Source organism: Crinia signifera, chromosome 6 (assembly GCF_055691185.1).
Source record: "Crinia signifera chromosome 6, ASM5569118v1, whole genome shotgun sequence".
In the NCBI taxonomy this organism is placed as follows: Eukaryota; Metazoa; Chordata; class Amphibia; order Anura; family Myobatrachidae; genus Crinia; species Crinia signifera.
The window spans coordinates 221,323,152-221,349,957 of NC_139222.1; the positions used below are offsets into that span (position 1 = coordinate 221,323,152).

A 26,806-nucleotide genomic window follows, 5' to 3' on the forward strand; every position below is an offset into this window, starting at 1 on the left:
TCCTTTTGCCGTGCGGAAATTTTTTCTCAATACAAAATTACTTTTTTTTTTTGGTACTCTTTACCTAGCACGGCGCCCACAATTTTGATCGTGGGCATCGCAGGTAAAAAAATTGCGGGCATTGAATGCACTAAAAATCGGGTGCGACGCGACCGACGCGATGCCCGCGATTTCCCATAGGGAACAATGTTAAATGTCTCAATTGACCCGATATTCCTGTTCAATGCCTCAATTGACCCGATTTTTCCATAGGAAACAATGTTAAATGGCCCACAGAGGCCAAATAGCCACCCTGAAGTGTGAAATGGCCCCCACAATTGTTAACGCCACCCCACGATCAACGTGAACCCGAAGCGTGGCGAGCGCAGCGAGCCTGCGAGGGGCGGCTGTACGCGTCCTACGACCTTTTCATACCCCCACTATCCACGTCGTGGAGTTGAGAATAGAATAGTGTGGCGAGCGCAGCGAGGGGACGCGGATACCTTCATAGGTAAACGCGTCCCTTCGCGGGCTTCACCGGTATCCGCGTCCCCTCGCTGCGCTCGCCACGCTTCGGGCTCGCTGCACTCGCCACACTATTCTATTCTCAACTCCACGCCGACGTGGATAGTGGGGGTATGAAAAGGTCGTAGGACGCGTACCGCCGCCCCTCGCGGGCTCGCTGCGCTCGCCACGCTTCGGGTTCACGTTGATCGTGGGGTGGCGTTAACAATTGTGGGGGCCATTTCACACTTCAGGGTGCCTATTTGGCCTCTGTGGGCCATTTAACATTGTTTCCTATGGAAAAATCTGGTCAATTGAGGCATTGAACAGGAATATCGGGTCAATTGAGACATTTAACATTGTTCCCTATGGGAAATCGCGGGCATCTCGTCGGTCGCGTCGCACCCGATTTTTTTTAGTGCATTCAATGCCCGCGATGGGCGCCGTGCTAAGTAAAGAGTACCTTTTTTTTTTTTTTTTTTTTTTTTCATTGCTACCTATGCAGAATGCCTAGTTTTAGATTGTGGTATGGGGAATTATGGATTGATGTGCTAGTGGAGTTCTTAGTTCCACATACACAACAGACTTCATAGGAAAAACTGGGTATGTTCAGTAGCTCCGTTCTACCCCCTTATAGTGCATGCTGTGGCCCCAGCTGTAGTAAAATCATATTATACAATATAGTTAATTGTGATCATGATTTGAAGAATAGGGGGGTTTTACGGGCCCCGTGCTTGCCTATGTGATCATTGCTACTTGCTTCTAGATCTGAAATCCTATATCTCTATATACTGTTTCTGTTTGTTCTTTACATGGGTCGCTGTAGAAAATTAATTTATGACTAATACAGTAATTAAACAACATCTGTATTTCATTTGATTTGGTTCATGAATATTATAGCATGACCTTGTATATTCTTCATTTATCTTCTGAGAAGGTTTTTCTTTTTGTTATTGCCAAATTAAGGGTAAAGGCACACTGGTTCTTTCCTTTTTTGTTGTTCCAAATACTGAATATATCACAGGAACCCAGTGCTCATTTTGTTTCTAAGCGTTGCAGAAAACAAAGAGAACCCAGCAGCAGTGCTAGTGTGACAAGACCTTAGCATGTGTTAGATCAATGAGCAAAAATACTTCTTGCTGTCTATTCCATAGTCTTGCCGTGCCGTGTCGTCTTCTCACCCTATCGGGTGTTTCTACAGTTGGATTGAATATGACCATATTATCGAGGAAACTGGCAAATTTTATTTAATTTGTCCCCCCTGACACCGTTATAATAATAATTATATTTTATTATATAGCACTCTTTCCCCACCCGAACTCAAGGCACTTGAAGAAACCTATGCAGACCAGAAACTCCTCTATCAAGGAATATTACATTTTTAATTGCTGTATTAAAGCTTTTTGTACCGTTGAAAACTGAATACATCTACAAAAAAAGAGATTTCCCAGGCAGCAGGAGTGCATTCTATACACCGTATGCAATCCTTTTGCATACGATATAACCTCTCCATTGGTTCACTGCTACACTCTTTTTTTCTGTATGTTTGAACAGCAACCAGTGACCATGCAGTGGTCTAGATTGAGATCCAAGGAAATATGATGGAGTCCAGGACAGAATACTGTAGGAATCTGCCTATAGTGTAGATTAGGATATCTTTAACCCACAGAGGCCTGAGGTTGGGGAGACTGAGCGATAGCAGGTGATTGACACAAGTATTTCTAGATAAACTACTACCACCTCCACCCAATCAAGCAAGCAAGCAAGCCGGGGGTCCATGCTGTGGTCACTGTATAAATGGTAGACATTGTCTAGGTTGACAGTCACTTGGTTGACCACTAATTGTCGACAGTGACTAGGTTGACACCTTGAAATTGTCATCATACCCAAGGCCAACATTGAGAAACGTTCGACACAAGCTCATGGTCGACATGCGGTTTTCATGTTTTTTGTTGTCTGTGTCGACATGGACACTGTATAAGTGTACCGCTTCACCGCGCTGCACTCACCATACTAAGGGCACGGTTATATTCCCACTCTATGCCCACTTGGATAGTAAAGTGTGAAAAACCATAAGGTTGTGTCAACCTTTTCTCAGTGTCAACCTTGGGTGTGTCAACCATTTTAAGGTGTCGACCTGTAGTGTTCATTCTAGCACCCGCCATATTTGAAAACCTGTGCAGTTCCTCTTCCCTGCCTGGTGTGTTGCTGTCTGCTGTGGTGTTTCTAGCACAAGTTTGGTTTGCATATCAGTGCTGATATACTGACCACACTGTGCTAGAAGCACTAAAGCCGACAGCGACACCACCAGGCAGGGAAGAGGAACTGCATGGGATTCAAATATGGCGGGTGCTAGAATGAACACTAGACCTATTCACTCGACTGCCTACTCAGTGACGGCATACTGAATGCTGTATAGTGCAGTGTTTGCACCCATAGGTGCCGATTCTGTGGGTGCTCAAGGGCCCGAGCACCCACGGAAATTGATGAGCACCCACGGGCCCGTGTCCCGCTGCTAGGCCGCCATATTAACTTGCTAATTTGCAGCTGCAGCACCCACATTACCGGACCCAATACCTGGGAAACAGTATGCCGGGAAGAGTGTATTCTGTCCGCGGAGTACCTGCACTGTGGGGGCATTTATGTACCTGCACTGTGGGGGCATTTATGTATGTGGAACTCTGTTGCCGTAATTTGAATATTGCTCCATAATATAAATTGGTATTATTTTGTGGCCACACCCCTTCCCCATGAAGCCACTCTATATTTTTGGCTTGAGCACCCACCAGCAAAAACATAAATCAGCACCTATGTTTGCACCTAAATGTAATGCTAGTAAATGACACTATTGCCGATTAGATCAGTGAGCTCTTGTCTATCCTCTAACCATATAAAGAAATGCAGTCTATCCTCTAACCATATAAAGAAATGCAGTAAGTGCCAAAATGAAAGACTTTGAGATTTCAGCACAGGAAATGTGTCTGTTAGTGCAGCTGTATTGATCTGCTTTTGCTGAATTGTGTAAATAATATTATATATTTATAAGACATCACTGTGTATCTTCAAGGGACTTGAACAGAATGAATAAACAAAGAAGAACAGATAATATTGATGCACCAGTACGGCTGTGTGTTACGCTGTCGTGTGTGTATACAGTAGCGGTGTACTTAGGCTGGTGTCATGTAAGCAATGATGAATGCCATTCGGAAGAAAAACTGGTGTCATGTAAGCAATGATGAATGCCATTCGGAAGAAAAACTGGATTGATTCATTCGGATGAGAAGCATTTTGAAGAACTTTAAATGGAATTTTATGCGTTCCCTTTTTGATTTGCGTTCCATTGGGAATGGATAGTGGGGTTACATATGCACACCCAATTCCAGGATTCTAGGCTTTATTTTGAAAGGGACACTAATGCAATTGCAAGTGTGATTTTCTCGGCTTTGGAACTGCTGATATCAGCAAGTGGAACTGCCACCCAAAATTGAAGAATTTGGTTCGGGGCCCCTGATTCTACCAGCAGTGCTGGTTTTGTCTCCTCCTCTGGAATTGCTTCACTGGAATTGCTTCACTGTGTAAACATTTTGTCCAAGGCTACCATTTGTTTTGCCTCCTCCTCATTTATATCCTTCAATTTGTATTTTAGGGTTTAGTATCTGCAATAGGATCAAGCATATCACTGGTCCATCTGTTCTTAATGCATTGCCCACATATGGATAACTTCTCAGGGCCCTACAATTGCTGAAAGCCGCATATTAAATTCATAGCTAGACATTTCTGCGTGTCCAATAATGTGGTCCACGTGGACTCTTTTTGTGTTTACGAATGTTTCATGGTCACAAGGGGTAGTCCGATTGTGATGGAGTATAAACTAGCTTCTTCACGAGGGAAATGGAGCATGGAGTCTCCCTGCTAGAGGATAAACCAGCCTCAGGCTAAAGCAGCATCCTTCAGGAGGGAACCGGAAGGTGGGGTCCTCCCTCTAAACTGTAAACCATCCACAGGCCTGACTGACATCCTTCAGGAACAAAGTCCCCTGCTATAGGGTAACTCAGCCTCAGGACACACTCCAGAGGCAACTGGAGCATGTGATCCCCCTTCTAGTGTGTAAAAATCAACCCAAACTCCACCAGAATCTGAGCTCGGAGTCTGCCACTAGAAGATAAATCGGCCCTAGGCTTTGCTGGAATAGTCCAAGATGGAACCGGAGCATGAGGTTCCCTACTAGAATGTGAATCATCCACAGGATAGACCGGATACTTCACACCAGGCTAAACCAGGCTAAACCAGAATCATTCTGGAGTGAATCAAAGTGTGGGGATCCTACGTCTAATTGGTATAACTAGCCCTACTGTAGGCTAGACCACAAACCTTCCGATGGAAACACGTTACAATCAATATCATACAGAATATATTGTGGGATTTTAGCATTAAGCTGTTTAAATGTGAAGATGGACAGCACGGTACACTTAGAGGACAAAATGGCATCTCCCTTTCAGGTTTTGCAGCCTCTTTAGATTGCAATAAAATAGTATTGTATGTTTAGCTTGGTTGTATTAGTTGCTCTAATATCCTTATAATGATGTGAAACATTTCTCTGGATCTCTGCCTGGGTTTAGCAGGAATCCACAGAGACCACAAGTGCCCATGCATGGCCATCATGCACCAATTATTCATGGAAATGAGTCACTTACTCTGTATATCAGTTGGAATGAGATATAAATTGATTGTTCCGTTAAGTTATCAAGGAGCTTGGCGTTACCTTAACCCAACCTTCCATATGATATTGGTGTGTGACACTACATTAGTCTGAAAAAGAGATCTATAAATTAGTTTTATATTGGCATTTTGACTAGATGACGATTTATGGGCTTATTGAGTGTAATGTACCATAGATCTTTATAAGAGCTAGTAGATGTCTCGTTTAGTGGCATCACAGACACACACACACACACACACACACACACTTGAGAAATGACATAATTATTGTTTATCTTCAACCCTTTCACACAGAAAAGCAAATTACCAAGGTCAAACATTTCTAACTGGTAATTTGCTGTTCTGTGTGAAAGGTTCGACCCGGGAAGTAAATCTCGGACCCGAGTAAAAAGCAGGGTTGGAGACATGGGAATTATGACCCGGGTTGACCCATTCACGCAGAAGAAATACCCATATTATTCAGCAAATTACCTGGTAATTTGCTTTTCTGTGTGAAGGTGGGGGGGGGGTTTCAGCCTGGGACCTTTAAAATAACTGGCACTGAAAATGCATAGTAAAACCCGAGAGTTTGGGGCATGTCTGAAAAGGGGTATTACTAAAATTCCTCTATTTATATGGCACCACAAGGGAACCTCCGCACCCAATTACAGTACATAGATGAATGATACCCCGTTCTCATTGCCTAAAAAACCCGGGTATTTGGCAGGGCGAGCGGTAATTTCCCGTGTCGTGTCTCAGTGTGAACGCGTCCTTTTGAAATTCCCGGGTGTTATGCCCCGGGAATTACACACGGGTTTTTTGCAGGGTTTTTCCTGGGTAAAACACGGGTGTACTTCAGTCTGAACAGCACAGACACGGGTTTTTCAAACATGATGGAAAAAAAGAAGCTCATTGGCGGATGTGATCAGGTGACGTGACGTCCATTTCATGCTGCGTCTGACGTCCATATGCTGCGTCGAGGAGAGCAGACATGTCGCACTGGAGGGATGAGGAAGTGCTCGAGCTGCTAGCAGTGAGAGGAGAGGAGGAGATAAAAAAGCAAGTGACCGGCACAGTGAAGGACTCCGTTGTTTACTACAACATCGCCAAAATCCTGTCTGCCCGTGGCATCGTCAAAACGCAGCAACAGGTAGTGAATAAACTCAAAGCCCTGCGGAAGCAGTATGCTAAGGTCCATGACCTAAACAGGAGGAAGAGTGGTGGTGCCCGTATGGACTGGCCATTTTATGACCAGTGTAATGTCATCTTTGGGAACTCTGCACTGGCTAATCCCATATCACTGTCCTCCTCCAGCAGTTTTGCTGGCAGTGCAGCAAGTGTCTGTGAAGAAAACGCAGTAGCAGCAGCAGCGTCACCCATTGACCTTGAGGCCACAGACAGTGAAATGGATTCCCGCTCTGTCCATGGTGAAGCCCAATGTGAAGTTCTGGATTCATCATTTAACTCCCACAATTCAGCTGTAGGCCCCACGGCATTCTCTTCACCTGTGCAGCATCCGCCATCACCTTTGCAGCGACCACCATCAACGCCTGCATCATCACTACCTGCTGAAGGAAGTCCAGCCTTTGAAGCATTGCCACAGAGTGCACGTCCAAAGTTGCGGACCAACAGTAAGTTTATAACTTTTTACACACACCATTATTACACAGTACTATATTTTTGTTTATTAAAGAAATATGTTGCAGCATGTAGCAAGAGTGCAGGAGGGAAAAGGCCTCAAGCATGCATGTGCCAACACTGCTTTTTTATTTAAGTATTTTTGAAATTTAACATCCACATGCATCTGTGCAGAGGGGATCTGATTCAGGCCTGTCAGCAACATTGCTAACACATCTGAATGAGAAGTTAAGGTTTTACTGATATCTAGCCTTCAGCACAGATGGTTTTCCAAGTGCATGGGCACCAACAATGTCTTTTGGGTAGAAGGAGAAGTAACATTATTATAGTCTTGTATAGTAATGTGTTGTTTGTTTTTCCCATAGTTTATAATGTGCCACTGAGAAGAAAGAGGTCCACTAAGATGGAACAAGCCACAAAAGCAATGACCACCGTAATGCTTGAACACCTGAAGGAAATGGATAATTCGATGCAAGTTCATGAAGATGCTCGTCTGCAGCGATTTATGGACAATGAGCGTGACCTACAGAACACGTTCATTACTGCCATTGTTGGTATGCATGAGCGTATCAATCGAGAGAACCGAGATACGCAGATGGAGTTCCTTAATAGTCTATTTAGGGCACAAGGCCATGCACTGCCCCAGCCACCACACAATAATTTTCAGTATGGTTATCCAATGTATAGCGCAGGCCAACCAAATTTTGTAGGCCCAACCCAGGGGAACATGGTGCCATACAGCACACCTCACCCACCACCAATGTCACACCTTTTCCCTGAGTATGCTGCTGGGACTCCTCAGCCTCAAGCAAATGACCTCCATTTCCCTGAGCGTACAGCAGGTCCACCTCAGCCTCCCCCAGTTCCACCGCACTCCTCAGAGTATGCGTCTGGGACACCACAGCCTCCAGCAAATCCTCGACATTTCCAAGAGCGTACAGCTGGTGCACCTCAGCCTCCACCAGTTCCTCCGCAGTGCCCCGAGTATGCTGCTGGGACACCTCAGCCTCCAGCAAATCATTGCCATTTCCCTGAGCGTACACCGGGTGCAACTCAGCCTCCCACAGTTCCACCACACTGCCTTGATTATGCGGCTGGTCCACATAGTCATGCGGAGAATCGAACGGCTCCAAGAAAGGAAAACCCCCGCTACCATGTGCTGTAGAGGTGTTTATTGACTTTTTGTTTATTTGTCTGCCCACCCGGCCTGTACAGAAGTTATGTAAGGCATTTGGGTATTGTCATTACAGTTTTATTATATTTTTCTATGTGCATTTTTGGTACACTTTATGCTATTTAACTAAAAAATATATGTTGTACATATGAATAAAATATGTACAAACAAACAGAAATGTTTTTGAAGTTTATTGAAAATTAAAAACTATAGTACACTAGTGGGTTAAAGCAAATATGTTATTGGTAATGGTGTTGCGAATGTCTTCTGCACATGTGTTTGTCCCCTCATACATCTCAGAATCTGCAGAGTGATCTGATTCCTCAGGCTCCAGTACGGTCCATTCTGGTAGAAACTGTTCTTTCTTAAACTCACATATGTTGTGCAACACACAGCAGGCAGCAACTACATGAGGCATGAAGCTGGTATCAATGTCATTGCGCTTCATTAAACAACGCCAACGGCCTTTTAGACGGCCAAAGGCATTTTCTACCACCATTCGTGCAGAACTGAGGGTGTGGGTGAAATCAATTTGTTCCGGGGTAAGTTGATGGCGCTGGGTGAACCCCTTCATTAACCATCGTCGTAATGGGTATGCTGCATCCCCGATTATATGTACTGGGATCTCCACCCCATCGATGATCTTCGATTTCTGCAAAGTAAAATAAGAGTTACAATATGGAATTCTTGGAGTACAAGTATGCTATTCTGATTGCCACTTTTCTCTACCGGTGTAAAGAGAGACATTGAAAAACAACAATACATGTGGTACGTTGGTTATACATACATGCATACATAACACTAAAAATATCCCAACTGCAACATGCAAAAACATATCTTTACCTCTCTAGGGAACAACCAGCCATCCTGCTTCTCCTCAGCAATAAGGTATAGGTCCGAATTTGCTAGAACCCTTGCATCATGGGAACGGCCAGGCCAGCCAATGAAGACATCAGTGAAGCTGAAAATATAAAGTGTTAAGATTTCTGTTTAGTTACCCTAGCAATACGCAAAGTACAGTTTAATATTATCATAAAAAAATGTACTTACCAATATTTGTGGTCCACTACAGCCTGTAGAATTATGGAGTGCCAGCCTTTGCGATTAAAGTAATCCGCATGGTTTTCTGTGGGGGCAATAATAGGAATGTGTGTACCGTCTATAGCTCCAGCACACTGTGGATATCCACGATGCAGGAAACCAGCGATGATGTCGTCCAACCTTTGTCCTTGAGGTAAGGTGATGAAACGACGGTAAAGTCCTTCCAGCAAAGCCTGCGTCACCTCATGGACTATAGTGCATACAGTGGATCTCCCCACTCCAAACAAGCAGGCGACTGTGCGGTATTCTCCCGGTGTAGCATACCACCATAGCGCTATCGCTAGTCTCTTTCTAGGTGAGATGGGTATTCTGCAGTTTGTGGTCTGTCTGGAAAGTGCAGGGGTTAGAAGGTCCAGCACATACTGAAAGGTCCCACGTGACATGCGAAAATGCTCCATCCACTGGTCATCCTCATAACCCTCCACTGTAGACCAAAATACCTCGCCATGAGAGCAGTCTCTGGTCCACATTCGCCGGGTACTGGATGTGCTGAACCTCAATATGGAGGTAACGCTGGAGGTGATGAAAGCTCTTCTCCTTCGCACATAATGAAGGCGAGCACTGTCTCTCTCAGCAAGAAATTGCGCTCTCCTCCTCTTCAAAGTGCATTGTGCAAGGTAGCACAATGTAAGCAGCTGCAGCAAGCTCTCATTTGCTGCATGAAACAGCAAAATGGTGCAAAACAAAAGCATCTCATCAGCCATGATTCCAGCAATGCAGTGTGCTTGGAAAAAACAGGCCACTTTATATGACATCATCCTCAGCCAGCCAATAACAGCTGCTTTCTAAAACAGCCAATCACAGCTACTTTTTCAACAGCCAATCAAAGCTGCTTTTATATTCACACACTTGTTGGCAGGGCAGACCAGGGGAAGCAGTGTGAACGCGTCATACACGGGAATTTCCCGGGTTTAAGGTGCTGTAGAATGGGGAAGAAAAGTATCCATTCTCTGTGCCCCGCCAAAAACCCGGCAAGAAAAACCCGGGATTTTGCAGGGGCGGCAATGAGAACATGGTATGAGCAGAACAGTGACTTAACCATAGCTGCATCAGCAGAGGACGCTGGAATAAGTATCAGTGTGACAGAAATCCACAGGATTTGTTGGCATCAAAGATGGTTTAACCAAGAGAAAGAAAAGCACATGAGGGAAGAGGGGGCAGAAAGACAGGGGTGACGCAGATTGGGTAGATCGTGATCATGAAACAGAGGGTTAAGGTGAGATTTGGCTGGGTTTGGGGAAGAAGTGGGTCTTAATTGCCTGTTTGACGTTTTATAGAGAGGAGGGAGAGAGGTAGAGAATTTCAGAGAAAGAGAGCAGCACGTGAAAAGTTCTGGAGACATCCAAGAAGAGATAAGAGCCTGATTCAGACCTCTTTGCAGAATTTGCAGCTATGCAGATTATCGATAGTCTGCGCATGCACACTTTATACTGTGCTCATGCGTGGAGTCCTCCTGCAAACTAAGCCAGTAATGGCTAGTCATTGCTTGCCATTCATAAGATGATTGACAGCCAGACAACGTTTGAAAGTGGCGCCCCAACATTTTCTGGGAGAGCCGCTAGAAAACGCAGATGGGCCTGGCCATGGAGGAAGGGAGGGAAGCTGACGTCATCAGCTGCCCTGATCTCCCCACGGCCATTGCAGTGCCGAGTAACTCTAGTCTAAGCAGCCGCACAAGGTGGGGGAATCCATTAGACGGTGAGTACTTCCGAATGGATTTCCCCCTGTTCGCACAGCTGAGAATGCATTCGCAGCCATGCACAGAAGTGAGGAGAAGCTCTGACAGGGCAATGTTTACCTGATTACTGTGCTTTACAGTTTTGCAGCCCAGCAATCAGGTCTGAATTGGGACATAAATTCATGTTTTGATCATTTTATAAGTCTCCCACTCCCATCATTTCCTTCACCGCCTCCTCCCAACCCGCTATACCTATCATCCCCCATCATGGTCCTCCTTTCTTCTGTTGGTGCAGTTTGTTGGGTGTAGGCCATTCCTGACACGCACAGTACACCCCAGCAAAAAAAAAAAAACCTGCAGAAGTGATAACAGCTACAGTGTTGCGGGAAAAACTTTTTACCATGGAAGGTCTAATAAAGGCATAGCTACAGACTACAGCAGTCAGCCACCAGACAACATAATTTAGAGAGTAAGGCGATATGGGGCCAGATGTACTAAGTATGGAAAGTAATAAACCACCAGCCAATCAGCTCCTACCTATCATGTCACAGACTGTGTTTGAATAATGACAGGAAGGAGGTGATTGGTTGGTGGTTTATCACTGTTAATTTTATCACTTTTCAAGGCTTAGTGTGAGATACTGTTTTACAAGGTTGTGCAGCATCTCTTGGCAGGGGTTGCAGTTGAAATCCCGTCGGTCGGAATCCCGGTGTTCGAAATCCTGACACTTTCTCCCTCCGGGGGTGTCCACGACACCCATAGAGGGAGAATTAATTAGTGTGCCGAGCGTAGCGAGGCACCGGGCCCACTGCGTGGCGGAATTCCGGCATCGGGATTCCGACCGCCGGGATTTTATACCAATCCCCTCGGCAGGGCCTGGGAATGCTTCCCCATGTGTCCCAATGGGCTCCAGCTCAATTTGAGTTGGATACTTTCTGCAAAAAATTACTGTGCCTGATAACGTGGATTCACTCGCTTCTTTACATCTCCGCTGTACTGTGTACTAAGAAATGTACTGCTAATACTTGTTTCGCTGCTATCAGCTTTTTACCTTAAAAAAGCTGCTAATAGCAGCGAAACGCATCGGATACTGGCACCCTATTCCACCAACGCTGCACATCCAGACATTCGGCATCTATCACCCTGAGTGCCCTGCACACTTCAATGGAAATCCGAGCCGTCCCCAGATTTCGAAGGCAGGGGAAGCTGCGAGGTGGTTGGCGGGGGACGCTACGAGGTGGTTGGCGGGGGACGCTACTAGTAGGGCAAGGCATCGTGCGGGGGACAGAGACACAGAGGCGGCAGTAACGTAGTGCCGGGCAGGGGGAGCTGACAGTACTGGAAAACATACAATGATTGGTTGAGCGCTCTCTCAGCCAATTGCTGACTGGCTGAGAGAGCATTCAGCCAATCACAGGCTGTCCATTCATTGTATGGGCTTTTTTTTTTTTCAGCGCTGACAGCTCCCGGCTCCTGCTGCCCGGCTCTACGTTACTGCCGCCTCTGTGTCCCCCGCAGCGTCCGCTGCCTGTGCCCTAATAGCAGCTTCCCCGCCACCCTGCTCCCTCCACCTGCCCAGATAACAGCTCCCTGCTCGGAGTCGCCAGCCACCACAGAGTCCCCTGCCTGGCTGCACATAAGATTTAGCAAACCTTATGTGCAGCCAGTCCGACCTCCAGACTCCGATCCGATGCGCACGGGACCGCGCATCGGGTCGGACCAGGTGTCTAAACTGCGATTTGGCCTGATTTCACTGCCCAATCCATGTGCATCAGGTGAAATCGGGACTAAATAGCATAGTGTATGGGGGCCTTAACTCTCCCTCCCCACAGCTGAACACTAACTCCACCCCCCCTGCACTCTTCCTACCCCACAGCCTAAACCTAATCGCCTCCTTCTACGCCCTAACCTCCCCTTCTTGGTGCCAAACCCTAACGCTATGTCCCCGCAGTTTAATACTAACCCCCGCACTGCCTAACCACCCGCTAGTGCCTAAACCTAACCACCATACGCTCCCCTCCCTACCAAAGGCTAACGCAAACCCACCCTGTATACTTGTGTTCAGGATGCCAGCACTCGGATTCTGGCATCTGCATTCTTATTGATGCAGTGATGCCAGCATCTGTGTTCTGATTGCATCCGGCAAGAAATATTTACAAAACAAAGGAACCAAGAAGAATAATGCTATATGTTCTTATAACACAATTAGTGCAGTAAAAATAGTAAAAAAAAAACAAAGCAATATAATATTGGGTAAGGATCATTAGGTCACCAGCATTACGGTCGACAAGCATGTCGACCTAATGCTTGTATACCATCAAGCTAGTGACCCAATGACCATATCCCAGCATAAAATCTCATTAAATATAAAATACACCCTTACAATTAGCTCTGTAATGTCCATAGATCTTTGTACTGTAAATAAACAAATAGAGCAATATCCAGTCACCCAATGCTCTCCAATTGAGGATGGAATGAGGATATTTTAAAAATCGAAGAACGTATTACCCAGTCCATTTAAGCACGCTGTATAGTTCTTGCTGGCAAGCATTCCTCTAATAATGGTCCAGATAAAAATGTCCAAACAATGCGGCTCTGTTTACAGGAACTCAAAGCGTTTCAGTGTGGAAGTGCCCACATTATCTGAAGGAGAATGCTGTATTCTCCATTAGAAGATGGGCACTACACATTGATGTCCCCACCTCTACAATGGGCCAGTATATGGACATTTTAGAGCCAATTGTGTGTTTGTTTGTTTGTTTGTTTGTTTGGTTTTTTATATATATATTTTATGTGATTGTATGTTACATTAGCTTTTCTTACCGTGTTAACAAATTTATATGTTTAGATCTATTTTTAGTGCATCAATTGTGTTAGGACCTCACAGCGCTGTTCTTCTTGGTTCCTTTCTTCTTCCATCAGCCCTGTTTTGTACAGAATATATGCTCTGTGCATTGCAGTGCTTCTTCCACCGCTCCCCTGGTACTGTAGATAATTGAGTGAAGGATGTTTCAGCATCACTAGGTCCACTGTTTTTACTCTCTAATGCTTTCATGTAATTGCAATGCCGGTGGCATAAGTAATTCAGAAGACAAACACAGAGATGGTGCACATTATTGGGATATGCCAGGACATGCCCAATTTACAGTGACTCAATAGGCCTTGTAAAGCAAAAAAAAAAGAAAAAGTAACATTTCATCTGGAAAAAACAAACCACTGCAAGGGGTGCAAGTATATTTATTGGTTTGCATGCAGGGCAGATATTGACTGCTTTTGCATGTAGCTCACAAATACTGGTCAGTTTCATTTGTACACTGCAATTTAGCTTTTTAGTTTGACACACCCCTATCAGATCTAAATCTCTGCACATATAACATCTGCCCCGGCTTTTACTGTAACATGCTCTTGCCCAGGTATGCAGTTACCCCCTTTTCTTTACTTTATTCCCACCACAGAATCAGGCCCAAGTACAATCTTAAGCCTTCTAATAATGATGTAAACCAGTCGTGTCAAACACATGGCCCTCCCGCTGTTGTGGAACTACACGTCCCAGCATGCCCTGCGACAGTTTTAGCAATCCATTATGTAAAATCTGTGGCAGGGCATGCTGGGACGTGTAGTTCCACAACAGCTGTAGGGCCACGAGTTTCACACCACTGATGTTGGATGTAAATTTGGTGCATTTGCTGCTGCATCACTTGTATGAATAAATGACGTACAGACTACAGTACTGTGCAAAAGTTTTAGTGCGCTGTGGAAAACATACTGCATGCTTTCAAAAATAGAAGTGTTAATCGTTTTATTTTTATGAATGAACAAAATGCTAAGTAAATTAAAAGAAGAGCAATCTAAATCAAATCCATATTTGGTGTCGCCACCTTTTTGCCTTCAAAATAGCATCAATTCTTCTAGGTACACTTGCACAAAATCAGGGATTTTGTTGGTGTATGATTAACCAATAATATGAAACCGGTGATAATGATCATCAAATTTTCATATGTAGGTTGAATCGCAGTCATTAACTTATACAGAATCAGCTATGTAGGAGGTTTAAAACTGGGTGAGGTACAGACAAACTTTGCCTCAAAGGTGAGATCATAGGAGACCGTTTCATGTCACAGGTCATTAAATCATGGCTCGACTGAGCACAGCAACAAGACACGAGGTAGTTATACTGCGTGGTGCAAAATATACAGCTGAAAAGCTATGTACAGATATAGCAGGGTTGCCGACCCTCCCGGAATTACCGGGAGTCTCCGGAAAATCGGGTCCCCCTCCCGGCCCCCCGGAAGGGTGGACAACCCTCCCGGATTCAGGGGGGACCCCCGCTGCGCCCACGATTGCGGCATTTAAATGCCGCAATCCGCGGGTCTCAGAGGAGGGGGCGGAGCTAAAATGGCAAAATCGCGTCATTTTAGCCCCGCCCCCTCCACGGAGATCCGTGAATGCAACTGTTTACCACAATGGGGACGGGGCTTAGTGATGTCGCGCTCAAGCCCCGCCCCCCAAGCAGCTGCTGAAACTCTCCTCTCCGGGCTTCTCCCGGAGAGGAGAATATTAATGTCAGCAACCCTGAGATATAGCCATGATCATCAGTGCTACAATATGGCCGCTAACAACTGCTTGGCGAAGCAAGTCGCACTTGCAATTCAGGAAATCTGCACGGCAATGTGCACTGACCAACTCTTTTCCGTGAGTCACAGGTACCTTTCACCAAGCCTGTCACATGTGGCTATATCTGTATTTACTGTACATCACTTCAGGGGGTTTAAACTAGTTTTTGTTACCTGGAGTAAATTAAAGCTAGGTGGCTTAGAATTTTGCACAGTGCCCCATTGAGGGGGCTTGTCATGCTCCACCCAAAGGGCGTGTCTAGTTCCTTATATGGATAGATTGTGAACGTGGCACCTAGAAGCGTGGGTGTGTACTGCTACAAGGAATCTTGTAAAATGACTTATATCCAAATGTAGATGAGCCCCAAAGCAGTTAGTAAGAGATACTATACTCGGTAAAGTGCTGGGAAATGGTGCTGATGATTCAATGTTAATGTATCTATATCTCATTTCTTTTATCCCCAAAAATGTAGCAGTGTAATGTGGGCTAGGTGACATGAGGGAGATTGCTAGACTAATGAGAGAGAGAGGGAGATTGCTGATGTTTCAGGGAGTCTCCTGCAGAATGCAGGAAGGTACGCAACTATGGTTCAACCTGTAGACCTTTTCATGTTTGGCACTGGTGATGACATGTGTATTGAGTGCTGGGCCCCCTCTGTCTCTGCAGCCTTCTGCACAAGTAGCTGTCCCCCAGCCAAACAGATCTGCAGACATTTCTCAGAAGGCTTCTAAAACCATTTTGTACTTTACTGCTTGCAATGACCGTCTCACTGCATGAAACCATCTGCATAAAGAGCAGAAATGATTATGCTGGATCCTTTCCGCGACAGAACTCTGCAGCATTTCTATAAAGCTGTATAATATTCCCAGCATTAAAGTGTTTATTCTGCCTCCAATCTCCGAATAATCTCTATTATGTGTGTGGGCCACTGAAATATATATAAAAGAAAGTGTGTGGGCCAAATCCTTCTCTAAAGCCATGACTCATACTGTACTTTAATATATGCATTATAAACCATATTACACTTCAGTGCCTTTCATATCAGTAATGTACTGTATGTCTGAAGACCGCTGAATAGATCTGATCATTTTATTAAAGATTTCTGAACTTTTAAATTAAGAATAAACTTCCTTTTATGTAGGTAATGTTGGCTACAGTGTGCAGCTTGCTTTCATTTTTCCAGAGACATTGGGTGGTATGTACTAAGCATCTCCTCTGTGATGCGGTACATTTTGCCTCTTATTACATACATACCTTTTTGGGTATGTACATAGAAATGCAATTATGATCTTATAGGACAGTACTGCCGATAAGAGATGTAAGTTCTACTGATAAGAGCTTTTGCGATCACTGATCTTATGGGCTTCAGAGAGGTTGCACATAGAGACGTGGCAGCCACAGGGGTTGCTGGAAGCAGTCCAATTGGATCCCTCTCATGGGAAAATGCTGTGAGGCATCTATAGGCTAATGCCAGTAAAAGCTGACATTGCCCACTGCTTCCAAGCCCCAGAATGCATTGCATTTCAGAGCTTGGCACATATGGGAAATGTGGCCAAAATCTAAAAACGTCTGTTGGATTTTTGGTCCCTTTTACATCCTGTTAATGTACATAAGACCTAGGGGTCTATTCATGAAGCAGTGAAAAAAACTGAGAAGCGAGCCAGTGGAGAATTTGCCCATGGCAACCAATCAGCAGCTACGTACAATTTTATAGAATGCACTTGATAAATGTTACTTTAAAGCTGATTGGTTAGCTTCACCACTGGCTCGCTTGTCCACCCTATTCATTGTTCATGAATAGACCCCTTGCATACAGAGGTGTCCTCATACACTATGGTCATCTTGGCCACAATGCGTGCACTCACTAATTTGATGTGTGATACTTGGATATCTGGGTGCGGCTGTGTCTTAATAATTACAGTTTTGCATTTAAATTGTATTCAGGATTTTTCCACATCCCCAACCATATAAATGGCTTCATAGCTGGTGGGGGTGTTTACTGAGACCAGAGAGAGAGGAAAAAACACAGACTTCCTGGGTGTATCCTCTACCGTGTATGCGGTCGACACCAAATGGACGACATGCCCAATTTCAACATTAAACAAAAGGTCGACACTAGCAAAATGCTGACTCAATATTGATTAACACATTTTAACTTTTTTTTCATCCTGTACTTTACCTTTTTTACTTCGATTAGAAACGGTTACGTGTGCCGAGTGCAGCGGGGCATCTGCCCGAAAGCATGTAGAGGGAAGTGAGCCATGCACGGGTGCACAGTACATTCATTTGGGGTCCACATGATGAGATGTACAAATTGACACCAAAAAAACCCCATAAAAATCTCATGTCGACCTTTCCATGTCTCGACTATGGGGGTTATTCAGACCTGATCACTGGGCTGCAAATTTGCAGGTCGTCTGATTATCGAATGTATACGTATGGGCAAGGTCATCCAGATGCAAAATCCAGCGTCTTTTCTAATTGCAAGAATTTTGCAAGTTGATAGTAAGCCGGAATTTGTGGGTGTCACCTGCCCGTTTTCTGGGAGGGGCTTGCCCAGTCCCCTATCAGCCTGTTTCTGTTGTAGATCCTGGGTTACACACAGACTGGAAAAGGCATTTGATGATGAGTGAGTTGCCATTGGATATGCAGCCTTGCACAGGGCGGGATTTCACTCTGGCAGGCAGCTGCTAATTTGGAAAGCCCAGATGGCTGAGAAACGCTCAGGTCTGACTAACCCCCAATGTCCACGTCAGCCTCTGTACTACAAATGAAGCAGCCAGACTGCAGGACCGCCAAATATCCTGAGCTGACGCAGGCTGACGGTCAGGCTCCATCTGACGGGGATGCGTGAGCGTCTCACAAGCTCGTGTGTTCCCATCAGCACTGCGGCGGGGATCAGATTCCCTGCCCGTCTCTACTTCAGGGAGACGGGCAGGGTTAGTGGGGGCTGCGGGCAGCGACTGGGGGTGTCGGCTGGCGGTGGGTAGCGGGATCTGGCAAATGGTGATAGAATCGACAGGAGCAGCTCCAATGTGAGCTGCTCCATCTGTACAGTATATCGAGCTTGTGCATGTCGACCATTTGGTGTCGACCTATTGATTGTCTACCATTTAGCCGTAACCCCTCAACCTGCATTGCGAATCACCTTTCTTTCCATCATGCTTGGTAAAGTGTTTTTGTGTCATTCAATATTATTAAAAACTGCAGTTCTTTTATGCATAGGAAAATCACCTATGTAATTCTCAGTTGCATATGTTCAGTACTTTTTTCAACATTGGTCCTGCTGTTGAATTCCTTTGCAAGTAATGTATAATAAATCATTTTTGGTTGAGTGGCTCTTATCATAATCCTAATGTGCAGCAATCATGCTCCCAGATGCTGTAAAATCCCTTAAGTAAAGGCATTTTAACGTTGGGAGAAAAAACTTCATGAAAATTAGCTACAAAAGTCGTTTCTTCAGCATCTCATGCAGAAACCAAGTGATACTTCATCGTTACTTAAGGTGTTTTAAGTAAGTCTCTGCCTTTTGCATAAACTCAACCCATGCGCAGAACTGATTATTTCATTAGCGCTTTTGCAATACTTAATCAGTTCTACATGGAGAAGAACTGATTAAGTATTTTCAGAGGATCACATATGAGAAAATCATTTCAATGATATAATGTAAAATAGTGTTCCCTAAAGGTGCCCATACCCATACACTGTGCGTTTTGCCCATATGTGCAGCCCCTACTTCTTGTACTAGATCGCATCTAGCACAAATAGTACGGAGTATATCGCGCCGTGTACGGGCATCTTTTAAGGAGACTTGTTTGTTTATTTCTAAATGTGTAACATAATCCGTAGTTTCCTATTGCGGGTTTTCTGTGTCTGTTCCCTAGTACTTCTGATACCAATATACAACTTACTGAGGACTATTGCTTCTAGCCTGGAAATCCAATCTCCAGCTTTCCACCTTCTCATCGGTGTAGGTTTTAGAGTATTGTTATACATTTTATTATAATAGTTTCAATAATATTGTTTTATGACTATCCTGGATTATCCTCGCCTCCTATTTAGTGTATACATGGCTCATTGGGATTTTTCTTTCGTTCTGATTTTCACAGCTGGCTAGTGCGTGTATATTCTGATCAAGTGCATTTTTAGTTGCGGTAATGTAGCTATAATTGCAATGCTATAAGATAATAGGGTACTTGTTTCCTAGCACGGCCACAACGATCATGATCGTCGGCATCGTTAGTAAAAATCAGGGGCATCGCGGCCATCGGCGAGCGCAGCGAGGGGACGCGGATACCTGTGAAGCCCGCGAAGGGACGCGTTTACCTGTGAAGGTATCCGCGTCCCCTCGCGGGGCTCGCCGCGCTTCGGGCTCGGTGGCTCGCTGCGCTCGCCACACTATTCTATTCTCAACTCCACGCCGACGTGGATAGTGGGGGTATGAAAAGGTCGGAGGACGCGTACCGCCGCCCCTCGCGGGCTCGCTGCGCTCGCCACGCTTCGGATTCACGTTGATCGTGGGGTGGCGTTAACTACTTTTGGGGGGACATTTCACTGTTCAGGGGTGTTTTTGGGGGTTTCTGGCCCATTTACCATTGTTCCCTATGATGATTTGGTGAAATTGAGGCATTTAACATTGTTTCCTATGGGAAATCGGGGGCATCGCGGGTAAATTGAGGCATTTAACATTGTTTCCTATGGGAAATCGGGGGCATCGCGTCTGGACCATTTAAGCCTTTTTTGGCCGCCTACGACGCGACCGACGCGATTTTGACTTTTTTCAATGCATTTCAATGGGAAAATCGGGGGCATCGCGTCGGTCGCGTCGCAGACCACTAAAAATTACACCCGATGCCCGCGATTGTGGCCGTGCTAGGAAACAAGTACCGATAATAGATTTGTGTACAGTACGCCATTTGCATTTCTGTCTGTATTCCCCATACATTTAATTTTAATTTCCATGACTTTCTATAATAATTGAACTGTGCAAATTATTTACATTTGTCAATTGTTTTGTTGCCATTGCCTTATTTTGCTGTGTTTCTTTTAGGACATTCTGCCGAGAACTGTTATGGACATTGCTGACATCAATCTCTCGCTTGCAGAAACCTCATAACATCAGGTACTGTACAACACCTTTTTAGAATTGAAGTAACTGTAAATATAGGTATACAGTGGATTAACCTCTGAACAATGATGTAATTACAGTAGAATTACTCTCCTAATTTATACGCTTATGCAGATTTTCTTAAACTTGGTGCTGGATCAGGATGCCTGAGCGCTCTATGCCATTGTGAAAGTAAATTAGGTACTTGTGTATTATCACAGCGCCCATCGCATCGCATACCACTAATTAAGGTATGCGATGGGTCGTAAGACCTGCACTGTACAATAAAATATTGCATCGCATGCCATTACAATGGCATGCAATGCGAAGCGATCCGACCCAGGCACCCTGATGGGTGATTACTATGTTAAATGCACCCCCATAGTAATCACCCATCAGGGTGCCTGTACAATAAAAAATCGAGTCGGATCGCATCACATCGCATGCGATCATATGACATGCGATCCGACCGATACGATGCCCTACGATGGAAATCTTGGGCGCCGTGCTAATACACAAGTACCGTAAATTATTATGAATAGTGGTGTCACGATCCAATTAGGTGATGAATCGAATAAATCATGCCTCCAATTATTATGTGTGAGAAGAAGGCATTTCTTGTAGTCTGTTCGTGAAATCATGTCTTCTGTTATTAATTCACAAGTGTGCCACTCCACTGTAATAAATAGGTCATATTTTACTAAGGTAATTATATCATTCATGTCTACTTATAATTATCTTCTCTATGGTAAAAGCCCGGAGAGTTGCTGCTGGCAGCTTTGGGGACAGGATCAATTTATACCCCGCACTCAACGTGGTAAAATGGGGTGGTGAAAAAATCTCCACATCTTGCCCACTTCATTAGGATGTGGGCAGAATGTGAGAGTTTGGCTTACACTTCTGGGGGTGTGGGTCCTCAAAAATTGTAAGTGTCCTACAACTAACTTCCACGAGAATAGGCAAGTATGATCTGCATGTATGCATGAAATAAATAGTGTGTGTGGACATTCTGACATTGTGAATCAAATGTAGACACAATAATGTTTAGTTTAACAATGTGTCTCGGTTCTGTTACTGCTTTCCTGTGGTTGGGATACGGTCGTATTGTTGACCCGACTTAGGTCGACAGGGTTCTAGGTCGACATGGATGAAGGTTGACAGGTGTCTAGGTCGACATTGTTTTAGGTCGACAAATGCGTTCAATCGACAGGTCGCGAGGTCGACATGGGTTTTTTCAGCTGACATGTGCAGACAGGTGGTATTTCATGCCACTAGGGAGTGGTGGGAGAATAAAATAGTGTGCCGAGCGCAGCGAGTCACCGTGCCCATGTCGACCATAAAGTATTTGTCGACCTATACCAATGTCGACCTAGACACCTGTCGACCTTCACCCATGTCGTCCTAGTTGCCTGTCGACCTAATGACTGTCTACCTAAGTCGGGTCGACAATACGATCCACACCCCTGTGATTATAGCCCAAATTACAAAGTTACTATTAAAAATGATACTAAATATATCCACAATTTATTATTTAAAGTTATTAGAATCATAATCAATTATGTAGTGTGAACATGTTTTTGTATTTGCATAAACCTAATAGCGCAGTTAGCACTAAACATGAAAGGGCAGATTCAGTCAGTCGTGGGGATTACCACACGGCTGGGGCTATTTTGTAGAGCAAATTATGTTTTTTGATGAGTTTCAAACAGACAGAAAAGTAAACCAACATCTTTAAGAACTCTGCAATTATAAGTAAGACCGCAATAATTTAACATTACAATTGGCCAATAGTGAGAATATATGCATCTAAACTGAGATACTTAGAATAAAAAGGATCAGATCAGTGGATATAACATTTCTACTAGGGTGGCCAATCCAGCGGGAGCCCAGGATTTGGCCCCAAAATGTCCGGGATTTCAATCCCGGGATTTCGGGATTAGACTGCGCATGCGCAGTCTAATGCCGGGCAGCTTCTGAGCTGAACTCAGCTCAGAAGCTGCCCGGCTGTTCCCGACCCTGGCGTGCGGCCTGCGCAGCGTGACCTCTAACTGTCACGCTGCGCAGGCCGCAGCGTCCTGCTACAGAGGACCGCTCCCGGCTGACTCCTAGCCTCCCCTCCTGCCCAGCTGGTGCCGCCGCTACCTGCCCGGAGGAAGGCAAGCATCACTGTAGCGCTGCTGTCTGCCTCACTTCCGCCCGTCTATGTAAGTAAATCTGCGGGGTGGCACCCCCCGCAGCGCTGCTCTGCCCCGCTCCCGGCTGCCACGCACCTGCCCGTCCATGTAGGGGTGGACAGGGTGTGTTTTTCTTTTAGGGATGCCGATCCCGAGAATCCCGGGATTGAGCATTTTTCAATCCCGGAATCCGGGATTGAAAAAAATGCCCCGGGATTGGCATCCCTAGTTTCTACCCTCCGCATTGAACCCGAATGAGGATGCTTAATGCTGATTACGTACATACTCTGGAACACCTATAGATTCCAGATTCTATGACCTAACACATGTTAGTCCGCGGGTTTACCACATGAAGACGTTGGATAATAATTGAATAGCTCCATGTATAAAAACCAGATCTTTAGTCTCACAGTAAACCACGTTTTCAACCGTCAATGTTCTTATCTTCTATACGTAATACGGATCTCAATCCGTCTAAAAATAAATAAAAGAATAAACATCCAATGTGACCGCTGTTTATTATGATAATAGTAAATATCCTATGATAATATTGTTTATAAATGTAATAAGAAAGCATTTAATTTATGTTGCAAAGAAAAATGTTATCCTTCGTATCTAAACCCATGATCTTGTATATAAATACAAACCCTGTCAGGGTGAACATTTCTTAGATTTAATACAAACCAGATGTATTCGACATTTCCTCTTATATAAATATTACTGTACTTGCAGACACATTCGACGAGATATGACAACTTGATGACGTGCACTCTGATAGGCATATTCAAATGGGTGCATGATTTTGCCTGCAAAATAATTTTCAGACCTCCCTCCTAATTTTGAACTACTGGAGGTATGTGCGCTCCTGATACATACATTATTTAAATTACAGAAACACTGGCTGCAAACTTTATTGCAAGCAAAATGGCACGGGATGGGAATTTTTCCTTACGTTGGCATGCAGCCCGTTCACAGACTCACTGTTTTAAAGAGACCAGTCTGCACCTACATTTTAGTGCAACACACACACACACACACACACACACACAGTGAGACCAGCAGACACTGCCGCTTCACCTGGCTCTGACAGGCCCCAGGCCGCCCCTGATCCACCCGCCCATCTTGTACACAGCAGCCAATAGCCAGCTCTGTGTACAGTCAATTAAACAGGGGGTCTGTGTGGGTGCCGGTGCCCACACAGACCCCGCTGGCTTACAGTAGTTACGCCACTGAGTACAGTGCAAACATTTTAAGCAGGTGTGTAAGAAACACAAAGTGAATGAACAGAAGAGACATCTTAATCAAATCAAAATTAGCTGTGACCTCCCTTTGCCTTCAAAACAGCATCAATACTTCCATGTACACCAGTGGTAGAATTTGTTAGTGTCAGGCCCAGGTGCATTAAATCATTTTGCCCCAATGCAAGAAGTCATTGTTGGTCTAGGCAGCAATGAGCCCCTTAGTCCTCAGGGGCCCGCTGCACCAATGGTAGTTCTGCCTCTGACGTACACTTGCACACAGTTTTTGATTGAACTCGGCAGGCAAGTTCTTCCAAACATCTTCGGGAACTAACCACAGAATGTAGGCTTTTTCAAATCCTCACTTCCGGTGCTCCTTGTTCTTCTTTACACTTAAGATAGTTTTTAATGACATTGGCTCCAAATTTATTCTGCAGTGGGACAACCGCCCCAAACATACAGCCAATCGGATACCTCGCTGATGGTATTGCAAGATGGATAATTACTTGCCTATATTTCTCCGCATTGAGAACGCCATTAATCCTGACTAAATCCCCAACTTCATTTGATGGCATTGCTGTACATCTTCCATTTTCAAAGGAAAGTTAGCATGCTGTGTCTCTCGGCGGATGTTTGAAGTTTCCTTGGCCAATCACTGCATCTACAGTCCTCAAAGTTTACTGTTTCTTTGTGCTTCTTCAAAAGAGCTTGGACAGCATGGGCAGGATGTAATGCTGCCGGAGTTCGGTGGCCGCCTGGAATGCCGGCCAAACTCTGACTTTAAAAAACAAAAAAAAAACGGTTCACTTCCCAGGCAAAACCATGCCCTGTAACAAATGGCCCCTTTTACAAAAACATTGCATCCTGCACTACACCTGAACTCGGGAGGCATCACATCACGACACACACATCTTGAAACCTTAGTCTGCTTTGAAATCTTTGCCTGGGAGAGACCTTGCTGATGCAGTATAACTACCTTGTGTACTGTTGCTGTGCTCAGACTTGCCATCGTGTATGACCTGTGACATGAAACTGTCTTTACCTTTGTAGCAAAGTTTGGCTGTTCCTCCTTTTTTATGTTCCCTCACAGCTGTTTATGTTTCCGTTAATAACTATGTTTCAATTTGCATATGAAAATTATGATCTTTATCACCTTTTTGGTATCCTTGTTTAATCATACACCTGACTATTGGCCTGATTGTAAAGCACCTCTTTTCTCAAATTGACAAAACTACACTGCACTGCAGGTGGGGCAAATGTAACGTGCAGATCCAGGCCCAAAATAGCATTTTAAAGATGTCACCATTATTACATTTAAATTCAATATTTAAAATCTAGATAACTGCCCGCAGTTTAACTGTTGACATTTTGACCACGCTGACAGTCAAAATATAAACTTGTACCTGCCTCTTTTTTTTGTTAATTGTCCACATTTGGTACTTGTCTACTTGAATTGTAGACATGTACAGTATGTTCATTTTCTTTTCATATACTGTACCATAACTGAAAACAACTCTGAAGGCATAAGCCTAAATTATATCTGATAATCTACCACTCTGTACTGGGGCCTGGTTCCAACTGTGACCAGGTTGCTATGTACAGTATATGGAATTTTGTATGTTCTACTTGTGTTTGTATGAGTTCTTATTTGGTACTCTGTAGGTTCCTGACAGAACTGCTCTTGTGTACATGTGTGCCTCTAGCTGTTAAATTAGATTGTAAACTCCCATTTGAGGAATGCATTATGTACAGTAGCAGAATAACAGATCCATTTAGTACTGTGCAGATAAATACAGTACTTACTTGAGATAGAAATAATATAAGTTGATTGGAGTGATTATCAGTTATGTGTATACATTGCCATCAATCAATATTTGGTATTTCATTATGGAACACTTTTTTTCCCCAAACAGTTGTGTAACACATGTGGGTGTGACTTGTTAAGTATATGCAAATGACCTGACCTAATTATGGGGGAGATTCTGTAAAGCAAGAATGCAGTAAAAACCCTGTTATCGGGGTTTTCACCGCATTTTGATATGCAGCAAAACCAGCACGGCGGGTTTTCGCTGCGAGGGGTATCGCCAGCAAAAGATGGCGATACCCCATAGAAGCCTATGGGCTTCATAACGCGACTCACGCCGGCCTGAACGGACCCCCGCCGCCTCGCGCCGACCCCCCCCCCCCTCACCTCCTGTGTCCAGGCAGCACAGCGAGAGGCCACCCGGCAGCAGCAGCCCCGGGTAAGGGAGGGAGCCGCCGTGCGATGTGCGGCGGAGCTGGGGTGCGGATGTTACAGCATCCCGCCAATATCACCAACAGAGTATATGCAAACAAAAAGTACAATATGAAGGAATAACAAAAATCTTTTTACCTCCCAAAATAAAAATGCTAAATCAGTCCACAAACAGGACCCACCCACTGCTCTGCCCAAACCTCCCACAAGTCTACCCAAACCTCTCCCACATTCTACCAAAGCCACTAATATTGGCTGTTGGCAGAACTGTTTTCATTGCAGACTGAAGTTGAGGAATCTGCGTTCTGGCTGCTCCTGGAATAGAGTAGCTCAGCTTTTTGTGTGGTCGCATGTGATGCAAACGCACAAACAAAATGAAGTCACATTAGGATACTTTCGTCAGAGGTTATTTTTTTACAGAAATAATTTAAAATTAAAATAGACCTGTATCACATGGCAAACATCTAGCAGTTACCAGCTGTTTAAATATTTCCGAAATGAGCCGGAAAACTGTTCTAACACCATCAGTCTACATCCAGAAATGTAAACTTCTGCCATCTGGGATGTGTAGGCAGTTGTTCTTATAGAAATCTGTAAATTGCTTACACTGACTTGTTTCTGGAGTATGCCATAAAAGACACCCACTGGGGCTTAATGTGCAGGGA

At 44.6% G+C, this 26,806-nt stretch overlaps 2 protein-coding genes across 35 annotated transcripts in view; both read left to right on the forward strand.

Moving 5' to 3' along the window:
- SORBS1 (sorbin and SH3 domain containing 1) overlaps positions 1–26,806 on the forward strand; it is a 316,704-nt gene that overhangs the window by 33,805 nt on the left and 256,093 nt on the right. For all 34 annotated transcript variants that reach the window (XM_083148896.1, XM_083148907.1, XM_083148902.1 and 31 more), the window contains exon 2: positions 20,437–20,508. The gene's annotated coding sequence lies outside the window, so the exon portion shown is untranslated. The remainder of the gene's footprint in view (positions 1–20,436; positions 20,509–26,806) is intronic.
- Positions 6,084–10,041, forward strand: LOC146008990 (uncharacterized). The gene is made up of 2 exons (XM_083148895.1): positions 6,084–6,812; positions 7,185–10,041. The coding sequence occupies exons 1-2, from the start codon at positions 6,173–6,175 to the stop codon at positions 7,982–7,984; spliced, it is 1,440 nt and encodes a 479-aa protein (XP_083005021.1). The 5' UTR covers positions 6,084–6,172; the 3' UTR covers positions 7,985–10,041.